Below are 21,351 nucleotides of genomic sequence, written 5' to 3'. Positions count from 1 at the left end.
ATGACTCTAAGACCATTCATAACATCTGAGTTGTTTCGATTCAAAATCTGAGTTGTTGACCAATAGTATTACTGTAAAGTTAACCTCTAATCAGATATCAGACCTACAGACCTGTAAAGACAACAGAACCTTTGCTTCTCAGATCTGTGACAGTGGGGGTTGGAGATCAAGACAGAGAATGCTCAATTCCTAAGACAACTCAGAGGAAATTCTTGCATACAGTTGATAAGAAGAGTCACTTCGGGGGCTGCCCTACATATATACAGTATCTTGATCAATAAATATCCGAGGAGGAGAGGAGAGGGGGCAATATGCCCATGGTTGTATGTATGTTGGCCATTGTGTCATGGAAACGGCTGTGAGGGTTGAGGGTAGCATATGGTGTGGCTGGTAATGAATATGACATTAGAAAGAGCTGCAGAAGTACAGAAGTGAAAGTGCTGGTTGTTTTATGGACACTAATTAAGTCAATAGGATGCAAGTTGCCTAGTTGGATTTAGTATGGCCCTCTGTCTCTGGTAGTTCCTCCTTTGTATATTTATCATTTTAGACTGTCATTCTCTATACTGCTAAAGAATTGGTGTCAAACATAACTTATACAAGAAGCACCGTCAAGTGTTTGTATCGACTGTAAGATCATCCATCAACCATCAGAGGATCACATAATTGCAGAATGTCAGATGGTTGGTAAAATGTATGTTTACTTATCTGATTGATTAGGTGAACAGCAAACATAATCCCATTTATGAATGTACATATTATAGCCTGTTTTCTGTGTGTTTTTGTTTTACAGTATATATACAAAAGCCAGTTGTGCAGAGTTATTTCCTTGATTATCAAATATTATCCCGATCTGTGATATGATTTTTTTTGTTATTACATTTGAACTTTGCATACCCTCAGATTGCAGCAATGGGAATATTCAGGTGCTTGTAGGGAAACAGCAGGTTTATACAGGTCCTATGGAGAGAAGTGTATGATCAGGGTGAGGAGTGGGGGAGGGATGCTGAAACTGGGCTGCCATCTGGCCTCATAATCACAGGCTACAGAGGGAGAGGCCTGGTTATGATCGCTGCATGCTTCGTCTTGTGATCAACGGCCTTTGCAAACAAGAATGATAACCCTGATGCTTAAACAGTTAACATGTATAGATTGTACATACATAAGCCTAATTCTGAATAACAATAAACAAGTAAAGTCAGCAATGATGATATTACTGTGAGTTCTCATCTGTGTGTAGTTTGATATTATGTATATATATATATATATATATATATATATATATATATATATATATATATATATATATATATATATATATATATATATAATTTGATAAGTAGTTATTGGTAGTAGTTATAAGTAGTTATTGGTCAAAGAGTCTGCCAGCCTGTCTGTCTGTCTCTGTACGTCTGTCTGGATCTCTTTCTATACATATGTATAAATCGCTGAATTAGGATCAGCTATTTCAATGTGTAAGGCAAAATGATCAAAACAGATCCTTGAATAGTTGTAAGGGTATTTTGAGACTTTTCCGTAGCACGGGCGCGTCCAAATAAAGAAGCTTTGTGGGGAATATAGTCCAATTACAGACGGTCACACAATGTTAGGAATCAAACGAGTCACACCAAGGACATCAATACCCATAAAAACTTTCGTCTTCGCACATGCGCTTTACAGACTGTTGTGTCCATGTGTAGGCGAATCACGTGTAGAGAATCCGTTGGTCGTCATGTCCCTGCTGTAGGATTCGTTTCGTTCTTCGTTTCATTTTGGTTGCTAGCTATCGCCTGAGTTAATTTTAAACGATTTAAAATTTCTCATACATTTCACCGAAGAATGAGCGACAACGAAGATATCGATGTCGACAGTGACGTAAGTTAGTGTGATTGCGTTTGTATATTTGATTAGGGAAACGCGTGCTTTTCGTTGTTCCCTGGGGTATATTAGCTAGCTCGATGAACTAGCTGGCAGATCAGAAATATTTTTCGACACAGTAGCCAGCAAACCCAATCAGCTGAGTAGTTTGCCAGTTAAACAAAATACATGCATACATGATTACTCAACAAATGATCATTTCAATATATGCATCTATCATAATGTCATCAAATAAACTTTGTTGACTTGTTAGCATTGTAGCTAGCTGGCTAACACGGAGCTTGATTGTTATATTTGAAGCGGTGAACTGAACATCGCTTGCTAGCTGGCGCTAACGTGTCTAGAACAACAAACAGCGAGCGATGCATGCGACGGCAAAAGCAGCAAGCTATGTAGTTAAATATTACCCCTAGAACTCGCTTGCAAGATCAGCTAGTTAATGTAGCTAGATAGGTAAGTCGGTGTAGAGCAGTGGTTCCCAAACAGGAGTACTTGGCCTATCCACAGGGGGTACTTGAGAAGACTCATGAGACCATAGGCTTAATGGTAAAATGCACATGAGGAGGTACTCCAGGCAGAGTAAAATTAAGTTGGTGGTACAGTAAGCGAAAAAGATTGAGAACCACTGGTGTAGAGAAGTGTAACGTTATAAGGGCAGTGTAATGTTTCTAAAGTTAGCTAGTTATACTTTGCGCTTGTACATTATGTAAAATGACAGTTATCTACTAGGCTCGTGCAATTTTTCAGGTTTGATGGGGCGCTATCAACCCTGAGAATATTAACGCATGAAAGGGTAGTCTCATCCCATAAACCAAGGGGAATTGTCCTTTGAAGCAAACCAAATGGTTATGAGCTGGTATCATGTTATGCAGAGGATAAGCCATTCAGAAGTCATGTCACTTTGTGTTTGTACTGTGCACCCCATGAGAGGAAATAATGTACATTGTGCCCGTACCATCATAGTTAATTTTAGTCTTTTTGACAGGTTGTTCATACTTTATCAATAGGTGATAAGATCGTGCATTGCATTTGGTGCTGTTAAAAGCAACATAAACACATTTTTTCATAGAGGACTAAAGGAGAGTTGCCCTCACACATTTTGATGAAGCTGGGTGATGGATGTCAGCTCAGGATAAGAACAGTGCTATTACACTGACTCATGCCATAATGTCTTCTATGCATTAACCTGTTAGGGACGGAACACCTCGCCAATATCCAATGGTAGAGCGTGGCGCGAAATACAAATACCTCAAAAATGCTATAACTTCAATTTCTCAAACATATAACTATTTTACACCATTTTAAAGACAAGACTCTCGTTAATCTAACCACATTGTCCGATTTCAAAAAGGCTTTACAGCGAAAGCAAAACATTAGATTGTCAGGAGAGTACCCTGCCAAAAATAATCACACAGCCATTTTCAAAGCAAGCATATATGTCACAAAAACCAAAACCACAGCTAAATGCAAAACTAACCTTTGATGATCTTCATCAGATGACACTCCTAGGACATTATGTTATACAATACATGCATGTTTTGTTCAATCAAGTTCATATTTATATCAAAAAACAGCTTTTTACATTAGCATGTGATGTTCAGAACTAGCATACCCACCGCAAACTTCCGGTGAATTTACTAAATTACTCACAATAAACATTGACAAAAAACATAATTATTTTAAGAATTATAGATACAGAACTCCTTTATGCAATCACGGGGTAAGATTTTAAAATAGCTTTTCGGCGAAAGCACATTTTGCAATATTCTGAGTACACATGGCTAGCTAATTTGACACCCACCAAGTTTGGCCCTCACCAAACTCAGATTTACTATTAAAAAAAAATTATTACCTTTGTTGTTCTTCGTCAGAATGCACTCCCAGGACTTCTACTTCAACAACAAATGTTGTTTTGGTTCCAAATAATCCATAGTTATATTCAAATACCTCCGTTTTGTTCGTGCGTTCAAGTCACTATCCGAAGGTTGACGCGCGAGTGCATTTCGGGACAAAGAAATTCAAAATATTCCATTACCGTACTTCGAAGCATGTTAAACGCTGTTTAAAATCAATTTTTATGCTATTTTTCTCGTAAAATAGCGATAATATTCCAACCGGGCGACGTTGTATTCATTCAAAGGCTGAAAGAAAAAATATATTTGTGGACGCACATCTCCAGTGTCACTGTTCCCTGCCTGACCACTCACAAAAACTCCTGCTGTTTTTCGCCCAGAGACTGCAGAGACATCATTCCATTTTCTGGCGGCTTCTGAGAGCCAATGGAAGCCTTAGAAAATGTCCCGTTACAGCAGAGATGCTGTATTTTCGATAGAGATGCCACAGAAGGAGAACAAATTGTCAGACAGGGCACTTCCTGTATGGAATCTTCTCAGGTTTTGGCCTGCCATATGAGTTCTGTTATACTCATAGACACCATTCAAACAGTTTTAGAAACGTTAGTGTTTTCTATCTGAATCTACAAATTATATGCATATTCTAGTTTCTGAGCAGGAGTAGTAACCAGATTAAAATACTGCCCTCTATCCCAAACAGGTTTTAATTCAATGCTGCTTGCTGAACCCCTTATAATGCTTGGTGATGCTTGGCTGTTTAGAGAGCAGAGGTAGCTGCCAAGCAACCAACAGGTGGTACCATTCTGTCCTCCTTAGAACATGAGACATTAGTGATTTCTAAAATAATATAACAAAGAAATATAGGCTAGAGGTCGGTGGTGATAAGGATCGGAGTGCATAGGAGGTAGTTTGGTATGTATGAGACAGACATTGTCCATAGCAACCAGTATTGTAGACTTCATTACCAACAGTCAGTATTAATTCAACACTTTTATGCCATAAAAATCACGCATCAGTCTATATTATGCCTAACTATTACTACAATTAACTCATTAGCGATCACAATATGAATTGTGTTTGGATGGGGATTGAAATGGTCAACTGAACATTGCTTGCTAGTTGGCACACAAAAAAATTACACAAATACACATTTCAACATTGGAGGAAGAACCCCTTTTTTAAACACTTATTACTTGGCCTCATATTATTGCTATTTTGGTTGAAGCTGTTTCATCTGTGGATCTCTCGTTGCAGGCAGACAAACGAGCACATCACAATGCGCTGGAGCGCAAACGTAGGGACCACATTAAAGACAGCTTCAGCAGTTTACGGGACTCTGTGCCTGCGTTACAAGGGGAGAAGGTTAGTAAAGTTAGTAATCGATATTTTCTACTTTCCAGCTCTGACTGACTGTAGAATGAATGCTATATGAAGTTGGTAATTTGTATGAAATGTATGAGTGTCCAAATGTGTTAATGCTAAATGTACTGCTGTATCAATGATGATCAAATAAGCCTCAACCATTATTTTGAATGGTTTAGTTTTCATTTTCATGAATGATTAGCTCAGTTATGAATCAGTTTGGATTTCTACTTGGTTCCAATAAGTGAATGGTATTTAGCCCGTCTTGAATTCCTGGGCCAGCAGTGCATGTTTCACCTGTAATACTGTGATAAGGACATGCAACATTGCCTCATGGCTGAGTTTGTCATTTGTTGCTGACAGCAATCTGTCAAACAGGCCTCCCGAGCTCAGATCCTAGACAAAGCCACAGACTACATCCAGTACATGAGACGAAAAAACCACACACACCAGCAGGACATAGACGACCTGAAGAAGCAGAATGCACTGCTGGAGCAGCAGGGTGAGTGTGGGCTCAAGGCCCAGGGACAACTGCAGGAGGGTGAGTGGTTGGGTCATGGGATCAGAACCATACTTATGCTGCTTTTCAGCTGTAACACCAGTGTTACACCATTCTATTCATCCTTATCTTATACTAGGAAAATTGTGTTTCCATAGCTAGGGTTGGCAGTGAAGACTTGAGAAGAGCAGAATGAAGAACTTCTGCATAATCAAAACAGTTGCTTTGTGGGAACAGTTGGCCATTATTTAATGACAGCTGAAAAGTAACAGTGGCCTGGCTTTGGCCCCAAGTGAGAGCAGGTACGCCAGAGCCGTGTCCCAGTGAGACGCAGGTGCCGGCCCACGTAGATAGAAACAGAAAAGTCCGAACCTTTTGAGTAAAACACAGGTAAATCCTGAATGGAAATGTGCCGTTATGGATATGCTACTGATGGCCTTTTGCATTATCCCAATGAACAATGTTTCATGGTGAAGGGAGAGACCGATACTTCTCCTGTTGTTTTCTGACTTGTGTTTCTCTGGGTGATTGCAGTCCGTGCACTGGAGAAAGCCAAGGGGAACACTACGCTCCAGGCCAGCTACACATCCTCTGACAGCAGCTTGTACACCAACCCCAAGGGGAGCACAGTGTCTGCCTTCGATGGTGGCTCTGACTCCAGCTCTGAATCAGAGCCAGAGGAGCCGCCCAACAGAAAGAAGCTGCGTGTGGAGCCCAGCTAGACCCCATCCACAGTGCTATCACTAGAGACTCTTATCTACCAGCCCACTCCTCCTGTTCAGTCTCTTTCCAGCCTTCTCATGCCAGTCCAGGAGACAGAGGGAAGACTGTGTGATAGAGCTGCTATCATATATACAATGCTTCAACCTTTCTCTTCCCTCGCCAGCATATTGTCACTCCTCTCATGGCACAGCAACAACTCTCAACACCCCCAAAGTGAGGCAGCTCTGCAGTTTGAAGGAGTTAATGCGTTTAAAACCTAATTCTATTGATTCAGAATTGGATATGGAGGTGACCAGGTGTACAGCTTTAGTCTAGTTTACAACAAATAGCCCAATTTCTCTTTTTATGTCACCTCAATGAACCTGTTCAGAGTTTTGAGACTTAGGCAGACTTTTGAGAAATTGTCCTAAGGAATAGCTTACCTTGTTAATAGTTGTACTTTTTCACTAAAGAATTTGAAGTTGCTTTGGAAAAAATATGTAATGCAACCCTCCTGAATCAGTGTAGATGGCTGATGTTTTCCGTCTTTGAAATATTTGTGTAATCAAATCCCAAAATTTAGAGTGATCGTTATATTGAAATGAATTTCCTATCCCATATTGTAAATTTTTGTCATTTAGCTTGACCACTTGTCAATGGAGATAGATAGATGAACAATGTTGGCCTCATTTAATATATTCTCATCTCACAGGTTCAACACTTTGTTTTTATTTTTGTTATTCTCAAGGAAATTGAGATTTGAAGAAAAAAAGTTTCTTAAAATCCATACTGAGTGTTACACAATGCAGTTAAAGGTAGTAACCTTTCATTTTTATGAAAGGAAAATAAATCCATATCAGTGTAGTGCATAACACTATACTCTTAAATGTCAATTCTACAAAGAAAAACTTATTTGGAAATATTTGCCTATACTGGGAATGTTTCTTTTTTCTTGTCTTTTTTTACAGAGATAATTAGTGTGTACAAAATAGATATTTGATTGATTCCATTCCATGGAAATTACAGATATGTTGTACATACTGCCAACAATTGTCTTGGAAGTTGAGGCATACCTTTGCTATGAGACTATTATAAATAAAACTATTTTATCCTTTAGTGCTGTGTGTAGAAGGGAGACCTGGCGAAGAGGGCAGCTTAAAAGTGTATGCCCAAGCATACCAGACTGAGTTTTCTTGGTATTTGTACACCTCTGCACTGTCATATGTGTCAATGTCTTTGTACCACATTTTAAATCATACCTGCTCTAAGCACTGAGTGGCATGGTGTTGGCTGGCCAATTGACACTGATGCTTTGAAGTGCGCACTTATCTGCACACCTGACACCCACTTTTCATGCAGGTACATGCATCTCAAAGGAGCCATCTTGATATCTGGTGGAGTAAATGAATGAGTTTCAGTTTAGGAGAGTAAAGGAATGACGGCTGAAGCATCCATATCAACACTAGGATCTCAAAGACTGGTGTTTGTCAAAGGTTGAGAATGAAAAAATGTTAGCAATTCAAAGAAGTTCAAAATGATTCAGATAGCATCTATTTTGTTCAGTACACTAATGGCTTTCAGTTTTTGGAAAATGGGTCAAAATATTGTCAGAAGAGGATAGATGGTAGCAGTGGGGATTTTAGCATGTAAATCTTGGTGGGGCAAAAAAAATGTATTTACATTTTAGTAGATGCTCTTATCCAGAGCGACTTACAGTAGTGAATGCATACATTTCATACATTTTTTGTTTGTTTCCGTACTGGTCCCCCTTGGGAATCGAACCCACAACCCTGGCGTTGCAAACACCATGCTCTACCAACTGAGCCACACGGGACCAAATGGGTGCAAGCAAAGCGCTACACAACACTAAACAATACATGATTTGCACTAGAATGTTGACAAACAGTGCCCACAAACTGTTAGGGCCTACATAAAGCTGTCCCAACAACAGAGCTTTCTTTTCAGCACCATGGAGGGAATCCTTACCACTGCTACACCTGGCAATCAGCAGAGCCTGGTCTGCCAGTGAAACAGTTAATTGAGCCTCATTTAATGCCCTTAAAAAAACATGGCTGACTTGCTTAAACAAATGTGATTTCAGAAAATTGAGATGTACAAACTATGGCATATAAGGGAAAATCTGTAATTTCGATTAAGACATTGAGCGAGCTAGGACTGACGTAGTCAATCTAACTATTTGTAGACCAACAGAATTCATATATGCTACATGTGCACCACAAAGTCAGAACAGTAGGCTAAGCTATGAGGGGGAAAGGCACCAAATTATTTGGGTAAGGCACATGGGCTACTAACAGCTTACTACACAACATACTTAGTATTACTTTCTTAGCTACAGTATACATATCTCCCTGGCATATTACATAATTTATGCATCAGCATACAATATATTTTTGGACTTCCCTTGTGCTGTGCTCACTTGAACCGGAAGGTGGCATGGCGGTCCTTTGTGGGCAAATTATGTTATCAAAGTCTGGTATTCTCAATTTATGGTGCGTTCAAGAAAACTGGGAACTCTTTGGGGGGGGGGGGGGGGGGTTGAATCATGACGTCAGTGATCTTCAGGTCGGAGCTCTAGAAAGAGGCCTGAGTTCCCGACTAGGAATTCCGAGTTGGATGACCGTTCCAAACTTATTTCTCAGAGTTCCCAGTTGTATTGAACTCGCTGAAGTCTGAGATTTCCGAGTTTCCAGTTGTTTTGAACGTGGCAGATGTCATGCTGGATTGACAGTATGGCCACTGTATTCAAACTTTTCTGGCCCATAGTGTGAAATGTTTATTCTTTTAAGTTTGGAAAAGATCATCTTAAACTCAGACTTGGACCACACACCCACTCCACTGAATAGCAGGCTAGTGATTGCTTGGCAACGCTTGCAGTTAGCCACTGATTCCCTCCAAAACACAAATTGTTGAATTCATGATTTCCAACTTGTTTAATGTTCATGTTCAATGGTCGATGAGCACCGGTACGTTTTATCTATAATTTCTCTTCATATGACAATAATTGAAAAGGATTTGCCAGTAGGTTGTCAACGTGATTCATGATAATGACTGCTTGTCTAGCTAAGATTTTTAAAGTATGATGTTGACATGATCAGTCCGATCAAAGCTACCGTAGATATAACGTTATTTTATGTAATTGTATCTGTGGCCAATGACCTTGAGCCTTCTTTGATGGGCACTTCTAATGTAACTCTATGGAGGCACACAAGGGGCTTCAATTTTTGAGCCCCCACTCCGTATTTTCTGCTGCTTTGCCCCACCACCTCAGAAAGCACTGAGCTAGGCTGGAACACCTGCATTTTGGAGCTGCCTTACTCAAGACATCAACAAAAAAAAGCGACCATGTTTGTATGTGGCTTTATTAACTCAATGATTATTTTAACATTGTTTGTAAACTGATATGTGACACGTAATGGCAAAATAACATGCAAAACAAACAGGTGGAGCACAAAACCGGTTGGGCTCCGCCCCACCTACCCTGAATGGCGGGTCGCCACTGGATGGTAGACTGGTATGTCCATATACAACACTATCTGCTGCAATAGTCTATCAACACCAAGATAAGCTTGTTGCGGGGTTTCTTCAGAAAGTATTCATACATCAAAAACCCTAGCCCTTGATCATGACACGGTTTCATTACATAACACATAAGTCATTGGGCGAAGGAGTATTTTGTACCGGGGAGTTTTGTTAAGAGCCATGGCGCTCGGTTTTATGATCAACACGCATCGCTTGCGGTCCGGTTTAGGAAGCACAATGACGTTATGTTTCATATCAGCGAGAAATCATTAAACGGTTAAATTGATACACAACTTTATGGGGTTGGTGTTCCCACACGGCCATATCACAGCAAGACGGAGACAGAAACATACACCTGTGCTATCTAGCGTGCTCTGAAAACCTGTGTGTAAGTGTAACTCGGGAAGTGTAGTTTCGACAGATGGAGGCACACAGCTGTATGGATCTGTGCAAAACTGCTACAATAAGTGTATATTTTTTATTTGAAGGATTATTTCACGCTGTTGAAAGATAAGGGCCATATCGCTAATGATGATTATTGACTTTAAAACATGAGCCAACAGCTGAAAACTGTAGGGAAATGGCAGAGTAGACCTCGTTTTCAAGAACTACAACAATAAAAAACAGGAGGAAAGAATTTCAGTATTTGTTACGAGAAACACTGACATCTCCTGGTAGATAATGGCAAAGTATCAATATTAATGAAATCAGTCTGCGCAGTTCAACATGAATTGAAGATGTATTACCAAATGCTAACGTTACCATTTGACAGTACATTTTAAGATACCGCTAACATTTTTTAGTTTGAAAACTTTTTACAGAGATTAAACGTATATATGCAATTTTTCATTTGAGTGCAGGCACATGGGGAGATAGGCAAAGGCACATTTTTACAAAGGCTATTTTTGTGGCGCTGTGGTCGCTTCTCCAAGCCTTTGATCTAACCGTCCTACTAAAAGCATGTTCGATCCTCCCATCTGTCAGATTTCTGGCAAATCATAGAGCAGCCCTCATGCAAGTGAGTTGTCGCTGAACAAGAAACTCGTTTTTTTTTTTGTCCACCATGGCAAAGCAGTATGACGTTTTGCTCAGGTTGCTGCTTTTAGGAGATTCCGGGGTTGGAAAAACCTGTTTGTTGTGCAGGTTCACGGATAATGAATGTCATTCATCGCATATCTCTACAATTGGTAAGCTGCTGTTGATTGCAATTGGTTAGTTTGACTGTTGACTGATTCAGGCAAGTTTGCCGCGAATATGCGACTCCCACAATAAGTGATTGACAGCAATTCTATACGAAACGCTTGACGGGACTTTTCCTAATAGATTTAAAATGCTGTCACCTAAAACTTTATTGAAGGACATTTCTGAAACTACTATGCCGTAGGCCTAACTGTATCAAATAAGAATTTGTTCATAACTGACTTGCCTAGTTAAATAAAACATCTAATGTTGTCTTTGTTAGGCATGCAAACCTAAAAGAGACAATTTTCACAAACACCTGTTTTCTAAGGAACATGCCTAGAACTGGTTGATTGTTTCCTCAGTTTCCCTCATTCCATGTTCAACATCCTTTCCCCTGGACCCAGGCTATGGACATGTTTGTTTAGACACTCCAGTGTGAGCTCACTGGACAGTGCTCAAGATGGGCCTCAGTCACATTACATTACTAATTATTCCTCTAAATAGGGTTAGCTTCCCATCTATCATCATAATAAAAATGTCCATTAAAAAACACATGGTTTAAAGGAATAACTAAAGTTTTCAGCCAACAGGTGTAGGCATATATTTAGTCGCCTAAGCATTCAGAATGGACTAAGGATCTAAAACTGGACAAAACTCTCACAGTACAGCGTTTTCTGCGATAATGATCACATACAGGACCTTTAGGCATATTATGGATGGGGGATGCTTTAAGGAAATACACCTCTCTTTGGCAGAGCACAATGGAACTGCAGGATCTGTAATTGCATAGAAAGCCTCTCCAAGCCTGATGATGGTATTTACTCGGAAGGGAGGTCTTTCTTGAACAGGAAGTGGCAGGGTTGGGGGAAATTAATCTTCTGCGTTCCCTCTGATTGTGAAACTCCATTACTCCACCACTTCATTTTTGTTTTCACACAAAGTACAGGTATAGACAGACAGAATGTAACTCACATTAAAATGGTGCTCTCAATGCTGAAGCCTTTCTTCCCCTATTTATGCTTTCCAGAACTTGCAAACTGCTTTTAATACTGTTCAACATACCTTGTCTCAATTGAAGCTTATCCTCAATACTGACAAAACAAAACTACTGGTGTTTTCTAAAGCAAGAAATAGACCTCTGAACCTTTCACCTATTACTACCTGTCAGGGCAAGGAGATTGAGGTTGTAACCTCATATAAATATCTTGGAATTTTGATTGATGATGGCCTCTCTTTTAATATGCATATTCAACAACTTACAAAATAATTGAAGCTGAAATTAGGATTTTATTTTAGGAATAAGGCTTGTTTTTCTTTTGAAGCCAGAAGGAGGCTAGTATCAGCTACATTTATGCCTTTACTAGACTATGGGGATATTTTATATATGAATGCTTCCGCTCAGTGTTTGAGATCAATTGACACCCTTTACCATGGCACTCTGAGATTTATTTGAAATTGCAAAACCCTTACGCACCACTGCACTTTGTATACCAGGGTTGGCTGGCCTTCTCTAGTCACTCGTAGGCTCAGTCACTGGTATACTTTTATTTACAAAGCCATTTTGGGGTTACTACCTTTTTATTTGGGCATTTTTATTGTTCAGAAATGTGGTGGGTACTCTCTTCGTTCGCGGGACTTTATCCTGCTAACTGTTCCAAATGTCCGAACTGAATTTGGTAAAAGGGCTTTTATGTACTCTGCGCCATCGTCTTGGAACGCCTTATAAAATACTTTTAAACTGGATGAACTTGTCCCGATTGGTATTTTTAAATCACGGATGAATGATCTGGAGACAGATTCCCTGACCTGTCAATGTTTTTAATTTGCTGTTTTTGATTTTGTTATATTCTTTGTTAATTCTATGGTTTTTACTAGATTACTTGTAGTTTTTCATGTTGTTTGTCTGTAATTTTTGTAATGACTTGGTGCTGCCTATCTTGGCCAGGACGCTCTTGAAAAATAGATTTTAAATCTCAATGAGCCCTTCCTGGTTAAATAAAGGTTAAATAAAATAAAATAAATAAAATAAATGTGGCCAATGTCTAATGATAATGACAAATGTGATATGCAGCAGAAAATGGACTGATTGGCCAGAATTACTTCTGTTTTGTTTAGGGCTACTCAGCCTACTGTCTGATTTATTTCCCATGGGTCATCGGCAGTCATTGCACCCTCTTATTTATGAAAATGGTGGTGATCCTGCAGTATGACTGACTGGGTTACAGAGTAGGGGTTCTGTTAGAAAAGCAGCAGATTACAGTAAAGTCTACATATTTTATTATTTTTATATATATATATATATATATATATATATATATATATATATATATATATATATATATACACACACACTAAGACACATGTCTTCAGGTTGTTTATCTAACCTTGTAACTTTCTTCCTCCTGTTTGTTCAACTTGAAAAAAAACAATATATTATTAGAAGGAATGGGGAAGGTTGTGACTTACATTGCAGCTCTACTGGTGTGTTTAATCTCTGTGAAGTAAGCTTAGCTGCTGCTGATCTACTAAAAAACGATTGTATTTGGTTGGTGTTAGTCAGGGGGATGGGTTCGTTAGAGTAGCATACAGAACAGAATCAGACCAAGGCACCTGATGTCTCCCCATGATAATCACCCTCCTAGATTCTACTTCTGCTTCATTCCTTATTATTATTATTATTATTATTATTATTATTCAGTCTTGAACCCCCAACCCCAGTTCCTGAAATACAGTGTTACCCACTAAATTAGCTCAATTAAGATTTGGCTGGCTTCACTGGCAGTGAATGTAATGTCAGACGTGTTGAACACATGATTAGCCTATAACACTGGCACAGGGAGGTATACACTCATGCAAAGGCAGTGAAGCATGAATAGCATGTCAAATTTGAATGTGCTCTCTCTCTCTCTCGCTGTCTCTCTCCCATCTGTCAGTGTTGGGGTGCTAATTGGGAAGGCTGCCTCCATCGCTATTGAAGATGACATGGCATTTTTTTGTCATGTCCAACAAACAGTCAGAATGGTTTCTAACATGACTAGAAGCACGGTTTGGATTTACCAAGAACATATCATGGCCAGTGTGTTGCCTGAAGCATATCCTTGTGTGACGTGTTTGTCAGCTCTGTGTTTACTCTGTTTGTGGCAGGTATGGTGGTTATGGCAATGTTGCAAGCAACTGACATTTTACGTCTGACTATTTGATGGGTTTTTATGCTTTTTCAACTGTGAAGCTATCACACACACACACACCACTGACATTTAAATGAAGGTGGTTGTGAGTGAGATATTTCATGCAGAAGTCGATACACTCAAGTCACGTCTTCCCTGTCCATTGGCCCTGCTGAAATACACCGTAGTAAATGACAAAAAATGGAATTTCCATGAGCAAGATGACGGATTGAAAGGACATTCAACTGTGATAAGTGGGTATCTAAACAAACCAGTCCCCATCACTGTCTACTTCCAAACTGGCCAAAATACATTTTTGTTAGCCAAGTGGAAGAATGCTACGTTACCAGGGATACTTATTGACTAGTACAGGCTGATTTGGTAAGTCATGATAAGGAAAATGTGCCAATAAGATGTCATTTCTTTTTATCATTTATTTATTCAGGAAAAACTTGTTTTAACCACCGGTAGGATAGGCTACAATATTTGAGCCTTCAGTAAAACTACAGTCCTGCAATAGGGAAAGAATAAAGAAACAGGATAGCATGAGTGAAATTAAATAAAATCAATAGAGACAAAATATAGAGAAGATGGATTAACAAGCCAATAGTAACATGTTTGCCATGCATAACAATATTTTTTTGTCTTCTGTAGGAGTGGATTTCAAAATGAAAACATTAAAAATAGATGGCATTAAAGTGCGAGTACAGATCTGGTGAGTGAACAGATCTTTGCGATAACAACTCACTCACCATAATGCAGTAGTGACTGACACATCCATCACAAATGTCATGTTTTCATTCTGTACGTGTAAAATATGCTTTACCTCTTTGATTGAGACATATTCTGATATGTGATCACATCACCATGTAAAACTGGGGATTGCCTCTATGCCTTTGTCTGTCTACACTAGGGATACTGCTGGCCAGGAACGGTACCAGACCATCACCAAACAGTACTACAGACGGGCACAGGTGGGTTCTCTACACCAATAATCCCTGTCCAGAAATGAAGTACATTACCAGAGTTAAAACCATTTTACAACATCAAGTGCTTGGTCCCGTGCTCACAATCTGTCATGCCGGTCCCTCCCTCCTCTCTTGATCATTCACCAGGGTTTTATCCTGGTGTATGACATCACTAGTTCCCGTTCCTTTCAGCACATTGTGAAGTGGGCTAGCGATGTGGATGAGGTAAGGCGAACACCTACTGATAAAACTGCCCTCCTTCATTCATTTGGTCAGTCTCTTTGTCTCCCCTTCTCTGTTTCTCAGGTTCTCTTTGTTTGTTACCCAGTTTGTACATCTTTGTATTGAACTGTTGGTGCCCGGTCGTCTTTTTCACAACCCTGTCTCAATGTGTTTCAGTTTGCCCTTGACAAGGTGCAGAGGATCCTGGTGGGGAACAAGGCTGATGAGGAGCAGAAGAGGAAAGTGCCTAAAGAACAAGGGAACAAGGTTGGCCTTTATCTTGCTGTTTTACTCAGTCATAATAGTTTTCCTTCATACACAGTTTGACATTTTCCATCCTTAATGAACTCTTGTGTTACAGCTAGCAAAAACCTATGGAATGGAATTCTTTGAGACAAGTGCCTGCACCAACTGCAACATAAATGAGGTGAGTCATAGGCCTTATTGAGTCAATACCTTGTATGTACTCTGTTGGGTGATCATGTGAGGCAATTGTGATAAAATATTTTCTTTACATCTTCCAGTCATTCACCCGGTTGACAGAGCTGGTCCTGCATGCTCACAAGAAAGAGATGGATGCCTTCCAGGGTTCAAATGATAAATACCTAGACATGACTTATCTGGAGGGAGAGCAGGACAAACAAGACAACTCCCAAAAGGCCTGCGCATGTTAGCATGAGGCAAAGCTCTCAACCTGGGGGTGTTTGGCTAAAATATTTTGTCGTTTTTGCAATACCCCTTGCCCTGTGACATAATGGCATTGAAATGATGAGTAACTTATTAAATGTGTGAGGACAGTTGAAGTCGGAAGTTTACATACACCTTAGCCAAATGCATTTCAATTCAGTTTTTCACAATTCCTGACATTTAATCCAAGTAAAAATTCCCTGTCTTAGGTCAGTTAGGATCACCACTTAATTTTAAATGTGAAATGTCAGAACAATAGTAGAGAGAAGGATTTATTTCAGCTTTTATTTCTTTCATCACATTCCCAATGGGTCAGACGTTTACATACAGTCAATTAGTATTTGGTAGCATTGCCTTTAAATTGTCTAACTTGGGTCAAACGTTTCAGGTAGCCTTCCACAAGCTTCCCACAATAATTTGGGTGAATTTTGGCCCATTCTTCCTGACAGAGCTGGTGTAACGGAGTCAGGTTTGTAGGCCTCCTTGCTTGCACACGCTTTTTCAGTTCTGCCCACAAATGTTCTATAGGATTGAGGTCAGGGCTTTGTGATGGCCACTCCAATACCTTGACTTTGTTGTCCTTAAGCCATTTTGCCACAACTTTGGAAGTATGCTTGGGGTCATTGTCCATTTGGAAGACCCATTTGCGACCAACCTTTAACTTCCTGACTGATATATTGAAGCAACATCTCATATTTTCCCGCCTCATGATGCCATCTATTTTGTGAAGTGCACCAGTCCCTGCTGCAGCAAAGCACCCACACAACATGATGCTGCCACCCCCGCGCTTCACGGTTGGGATGGTGTTCTTTGGCTTGCAAGCCTCCCATTTTTTCCTCCAAACATAACGATGGTCATTATGGCCAAACAGTTCTATTTTTGTTTCATCAGACCAGAGGACATTTCTCCAAAAAGTACAATCTTTGTCCCCATGTGCAGTTGAAAACCGTAGTCTGGCTTTTTTATGGTGGTTTTGGAGCAGCGGCTTCTTCCTTGCTGAGCGGCCTTTCAGGTTATGTCGATATAGGACTCGTTTTACTGTGGATATTGATACTTTTGTACCTGATGCTGGAGGAAACTTCACAAGGTCCTTTGCTGTTGTTCTGGGATTGATTTGCACTTTTCGTACCAAAGTACGTTCATCTCTAGGAGACAGAACGTGTCTCCTTCCTGAGCGGTATGATGGCTGCATGGTCCCATGGTGTTTATACTTGCGTACTGTTGTTTGTACAGATGAATGTGGTACCTTCAGGCATTTGGAAATTGCTACCAAGGATGAACTAGACTTGTGGAGGTCTACAATTTTTTTCTGAGGTCTTGGCTGATTTCTTTGATTTTCCCATGATGTCAAGCAAAGAGGCACTGAGTTTGAAGGTAGGCCTTGAAATACATCCACAGGTACACCTCCAATTTACTCAAATGATGTCAATTAGCCTATTACAAGCTTCTAAAGCCATGACATAATTTTCTGGAATTTTCCAAGCTGTTCAGAGACACAGTCAACTTAGTGTATTTAAACTTCTGACTCACTGGAATTGTGATAAGTGAAATAATCTGTCTGTAAACAATTGTTGGAAATATTACGTGTTATGCACAAAGTAGATGTCCTAATTGACTTGCCAAAACTATACTTTGTTAACAAGAAATTTGTGGAGTGGTTGAAAAACAAGTTTTAATGACTCTAACATAAATGTATGTACACTTCTGACTTCAACTGTATGTTCGGTGTTTACTGAATATTGCCCTTGCTGTTTCTCAGACTGATGCATTTTTAGTTTGACTCACTGTTAAATTTTCATCTTCATGTATTGTTTTATAGTTACTTGACTTGTTCATGTTTATTACCCGGCTTTGCAACACCAAAACTGATGCCACCCTGAGTTGAGTAGTCAACATGTAATAAGAAGACTTGCCAGCAGATGGCCTGCTGTCTGCAATGCAGCTCCACCCCTGTTTGGATCGACAAGGTATACTTACTACCCCTGTATAATTTGTGTTGCCACCAGGGGCGTCATGCACCCCAAAAATCTGAGGTGCACAAAGTACGTGAGGATGATTGGCAGGTGGACCGGAAGAGGGCTCAATTTAGCTTTTTTCAAACACCTGAAACAGCTTTTTCCTGCATCTAGAGCCATCAATATGCTTAATTTTATATCCATTTTTTCCCTGCATATCTAAGCATACCTCTTGAGCTGTACTCTGCTGACTGGTGGATATTTGTTTTTTAAGAGACTAAAATCTGGGTAAAATATTGAAAGGAATGTGAGTCTTCAATACATTTAGTAATTGCTTGCTTTTCTAAAGTCTACTAACCTTGCTGGCAGGCGTGCCAGCTAAGATTGTTAGACAAGCTAGCTACTCTAACTTGATAGCCTGAAATGCCGCCTTGGTAGCTAGTTATGAGGTTGGGAGATTGGGAACCTATATGGGCTAGCTAAAGCCAACGTCATAAAATTGTTTGGCTAGTAGCGTTAGTATTTTTTATTTTTTTTAAACGAGACAAATCTGAGGGTGCACGTGCCCCTGTGTCCCCATGGGCATGATGCCTCTGAGTTTTTGCCACAATTTTACCCTTCATATCACAAACGTTGCTGTCTACTTCAAAAAACGAATTATGCTTACAAATTCATTTGCTAAATAGATTAATAGTGGGACAGATCAAAGTGAAAGAGAATCTGAAGCTCTTGATTGGTGCTTTAGGTGATAAGATGAGGATACGGGAGATAGGGTGGGTTAGAGGGCATGGTTAAATTATTCACATGCAGAAATACAATCCAGGCTAGCAAGAAGGGCTCATTTACCTGTGGAAGACTAACCCATACTCAAACATGCATGAAGCCAAAAACTCAAATCTAAAACAGAAATCATGTTCAATACTATTTTTAGTAGCTTGTATGTTTTGTGAATTTACAAGTTGTCATGACAAATTCTAGGTATTTTTACAGGTTGAAAAGCACATACACTATTATAAAGGGCTGTTAGGGTGCAGCTGTTTGGGTGCCACTGATAGCAGACTGGTTTGATGTGTTTGACTAGCTGTGCTATAAGATAAAATATGAAAATATTATGGTCATCTTGTAGTTGGCTATTTGTGAGATTTATTAGAGAGGAGTTGAGTGAAGCTGAGGTCCATTGAGTTTAAATAGAAACAGAAGATCAAATAGGACAGTCATACATTTTTTATCATATACTGAGAAAGGCAGGTAATGACTTGATAGATGATTGATGGTGACAAACTGATATAGGTCCTATAATTACCATCAAGCTGAATATTGTGCTCATATCATAATACATGGTTCCCTTCTCAGTATTCTCACAGGAAATAAGTGATTTGTAATGACAACTGTACATTTCTTTATTTATATATATAAATATATATATTAAAAAGTTACCTTTATTTAACTAGGTAAGTCAGTTAAGAACAAATTCTTATTTATAATGACGGCCAAAGCCGGACGATGCTGGGCCAATTGTGTGCCGCACCGTGGGACTCCCAATCACAGCGGATGTGATACAGCCTGGATTCAAACCAAGGACTGTAGTGATGCCTCTTGCACTGAGATGCAGTGCCTTAGACTGCTGCGCCACTCAGGAGTCTAATACTAGCATAGTGTATTTTACTATACATTACATCTCTGGTAAATGTTTTGGTACTGTGGAATACATTGTTACTAGATTAGATTCACAGACGAGTCTGACTGTAAAACCGCTAGGTCTATTTGGCCAACATGAAGACGTATAACATGTAATTTGTATAAAAAACGATTACGTATTTAGTATGCAAGTAATCCTGTTTTTAAAATGATGCTATTTTAACCAACTATGCAAGGAATAACCATAGATTTAATTTAACATGACCCTGTTCATACCGTTCTGTGCAAGTTTACAAGCTGAGATATGAGCCTATCTACCTTTGTGTATGACAGTATTGTATGTCAGGTGGGTATCATTTTACTGCAGAGATATTTGACACCCAGGTAAGGCAGGCACATATCTGAAGTCAGGTGACCTGAGGTGGTAATACACACAGACACACTGGTCCTCACTACTGCCAGTAACTACAGAACAGAACAGTACCATGACGTTCATCGCGAAGACCTTCTATGATCTGAAGGCCACGACCCTGGAGGGGAATTCAGTAGATTTCAATGTGTTTCGAGGGCGGGTGGTCCTCATTGAGAATGTGGCATCGCTCTGAGGGACAACCACCCGGGACTACAGCCAGCTCAACTTGCTCCAGAGCAAGTACCCTCACCGGCTAGTGGTCCTGGGCTTCCCCTGCAATCAGTTTGGCTACCAGGTCAGTATGCGACATTGTGGCCTTTGGTTATGTGGTTCAGTGAAATCAATGAAAACAAGCTAATCTAGTAAAATATTCTGTTAATTACAGGTATCGGTGATTTGTTTAATGATTAATGTCAAATGAGAATGTTGCATGTTTTACAGGAGAACTGTTCAAATGGGGAGATCCTGAACTCATTGAAGTATGTGCGTCCAGGAGATGGCTACCAGCCTGGCTTCACTGTCTTTGAAAAGTGTGATGTGAATGGAACCAACACCCACCCTGTCTTTGCCTATTTGAAAGACAAACTTCCCTATCCTGATGATGATCCACACACCCTCATCCAGGATCCTAAATTCCTCATCTGGAGTCCCATCAGCAGGACAGACATCTCTTGGAATTTTGAGAAATTCCTGGTTGGGCCAGAGGGAGAGCCCTTTAAACGTTACAGCAAAAAATTTGAGACTATCAACGTCGAGCCTGACATACAAAGACTGTTGAGACTAACCAAGACCTGAAAATAGCCTGGAAATGTTCTCCTTGTGTACTACTCATTCTGCTACACAAATGACTTCACATCTATGATAGACAGGAACTATTATGGCGTCGTCCATCCTTTTGAGCTTTACTAAATGAGGTTAATATTCTAAAAACTTGGGAGTATTATCTGAGGCCATGTAAATGCTCAAGAGTTGTGGGTTATGCCTTGATAAGTCTTCTTGCTCATGTAATAAAAAATATGGAAAGCCTCAGCTATATTTGTGTATGTTCTCCAGCAGTGATCCTGACCTTTAGTAAACCCTCTCCTGTCTTTTTCTATGCTGACCAGCAGGTGGTGCTACTAACTTGATTTTCGATTATATTTTTGCCACCAACTCATTGAGTTAGTGAAGTTTGTCAGACAAAAGGCAATATATACACAAGGTAACTGTAGTTGGAATAAAATTATTAGATTCTACTTGTATTAACCTGAAAAGTATTCTTATCGTTCCACCATATCCCATGTGTA

The 21,351-nt window shown here is 39.7% G+C and overlaps 3 protein-coding genes across 11 annotated transcripts; all 3 read left to right on the top strand.

Annotated features, from left to right (window-relative positions):
• The first annotated feature begins 1,705 nt into the window (after positions 1–1,705).
• LOC115172642 (protein max) lies at positions 1,706–7,410 on the top strand. 9 transcript variants are annotated; one of them, XM_029730286.1, is made up of 4 exons: positions 1,706–1,875; positions 4,986–5,093; positions 5,472–5,634; positions 6,127–7,410. In XM_029730286.1, the coding sequence occupies exons 1-4, from the start codon at positions 1,840–1,842 to the stop codon at positions 6,312–6,314; spliced, it is 495 nt and encodes a 164-aa protein (XP_029586146.1). In that variant the 5' UTR covers positions 1,706–1,839; the 3' UTR covers positions 6,315–7,410. The 9 variants fall into 9 exon arrangements, with proteins under 9 accessions (XP_029586146.1, XP_029586145.1, XP_029586151.1 ...); XM_029730285.1 differs by having other exon boundaries at positions 4,986–5,102; XM_029730291.1 differs by lacking the exon at positions 6,127–7,410 and adding an exon at positions 5,751–6,120 and having other exon boundaries at positions 4,986–5,102; positions 5,457–5,634.
• A 2,441-nt stretch (positions 7,411–9,851) lies between these two features.
• Positions 9,852–16,205, top strand: LOC115172641 (ras-related protein Rab-15). The gene is made up of 7 exons (XM_029730281.1): positions 9,852–11,021; positions 14,838–14,898; positions 15,097–15,157; positions 15,299–15,376; positions 15,551–15,640; positions 15,735–15,800; positions 15,898–16,205. Exons 1-7 carry the CDS (start codon positions 10,898–10,900, stop codon positions 16,045–16,047), a joined length of 630 nt encoding a protein of 209 aa, XP_029586141.1. The 5' UTR covers positions 9,852–10,897; the 3' UTR covers positions 16,048–16,205.
• A 3,463-nt stretch (positions 16,206–19,668) lies between these two features.
• On the top strand, positions 19,669–21,098 carry gpx2 (glutathione peroxidase 2). The gene is made up of 2 exons (XM_029730280.1): positions 19,669–20,360; positions 20,507–21,098. Exons 1-2 carry the CDS (start codon positions 20,139–20,141, stop codon positions 20,858–20,860), a joined length of 576 nt encoding a protein of 191 aa, XP_029586140.1. The 5' UTR covers positions 19,669–20,138; the 3' UTR covers positions 20,861–21,098.
• The last annotated feature ends 253 nt before the right edge of the window (positions 21,099–21,351 follow it).

This window comes from Salmo trutta, chromosome 33, assembly GCF_901001165.1.
Source record: "Salmo trutta chromosome 33, fSalTru1.1, whole genome shotgun sequence".
In the NCBI taxonomy this organism is placed as follows: Eukaryota; Metazoa; Chordata; class Actinopteri; order Salmoniformes; family Salmonidae; genus Salmo; species Salmo trutta.
The sequence above is the reverse complement of the archived record's forward strand: the minus strand, read 5'-3'. Positions and strand labels throughout refer to the sequence as shown.

What these genes read in the sequence shown, in the direction of transcription:
- LOC115172642 (XM_029730283.1), top strand. Translation starts at nt 1,840, where the DNA reads ATGAGCGACAACGAAGATATCGATGTCGACAGTGAC. An exon ending in AAGGGGAGAAGGTTAGTAAA is followed by an intron (nt 5,103 to 5,456) that starts GTTAGTAATCGA and finishes TGTTGCTGACAG; the next exon opens with CAATCTGTCAAACAGGCCTC. An exon ending in CCAGGGACAACTGCAGGAGG is followed by an intron (nt 5,635 to 6,126) that starts GTGAGTGGTTGG and finishes GGGTGATTGCAG; the next exon opens with TCCGTGCACTGGAGAAAGCC.
- LOC115172641 (XM_029730281.1), top strand. Translation starts at nt 10,898, where the DNA reads ATGGCAAAGCAGTATGACGTTTTGCTCAGGTTGCTGCTTTTAGGAGAT. An exon ending in ATCGCATATCTCTACAATTG is followed by an intron (nt 11,022 to 14,837) that starts GTAAGCTGCTGT and finishes TGTCTTCTGTAG; the next exon opens with GAGTGGATTTCAAAATGAAA. An exon ending in CCAACTGCAACATAAATGAG is followed by an intron (nt 15,801 to 15,897) that starts GTGAGTCATAGG and finishes TACATCTTCCAG; the next exon opens with TCATTCACCCGGTTGACAGA.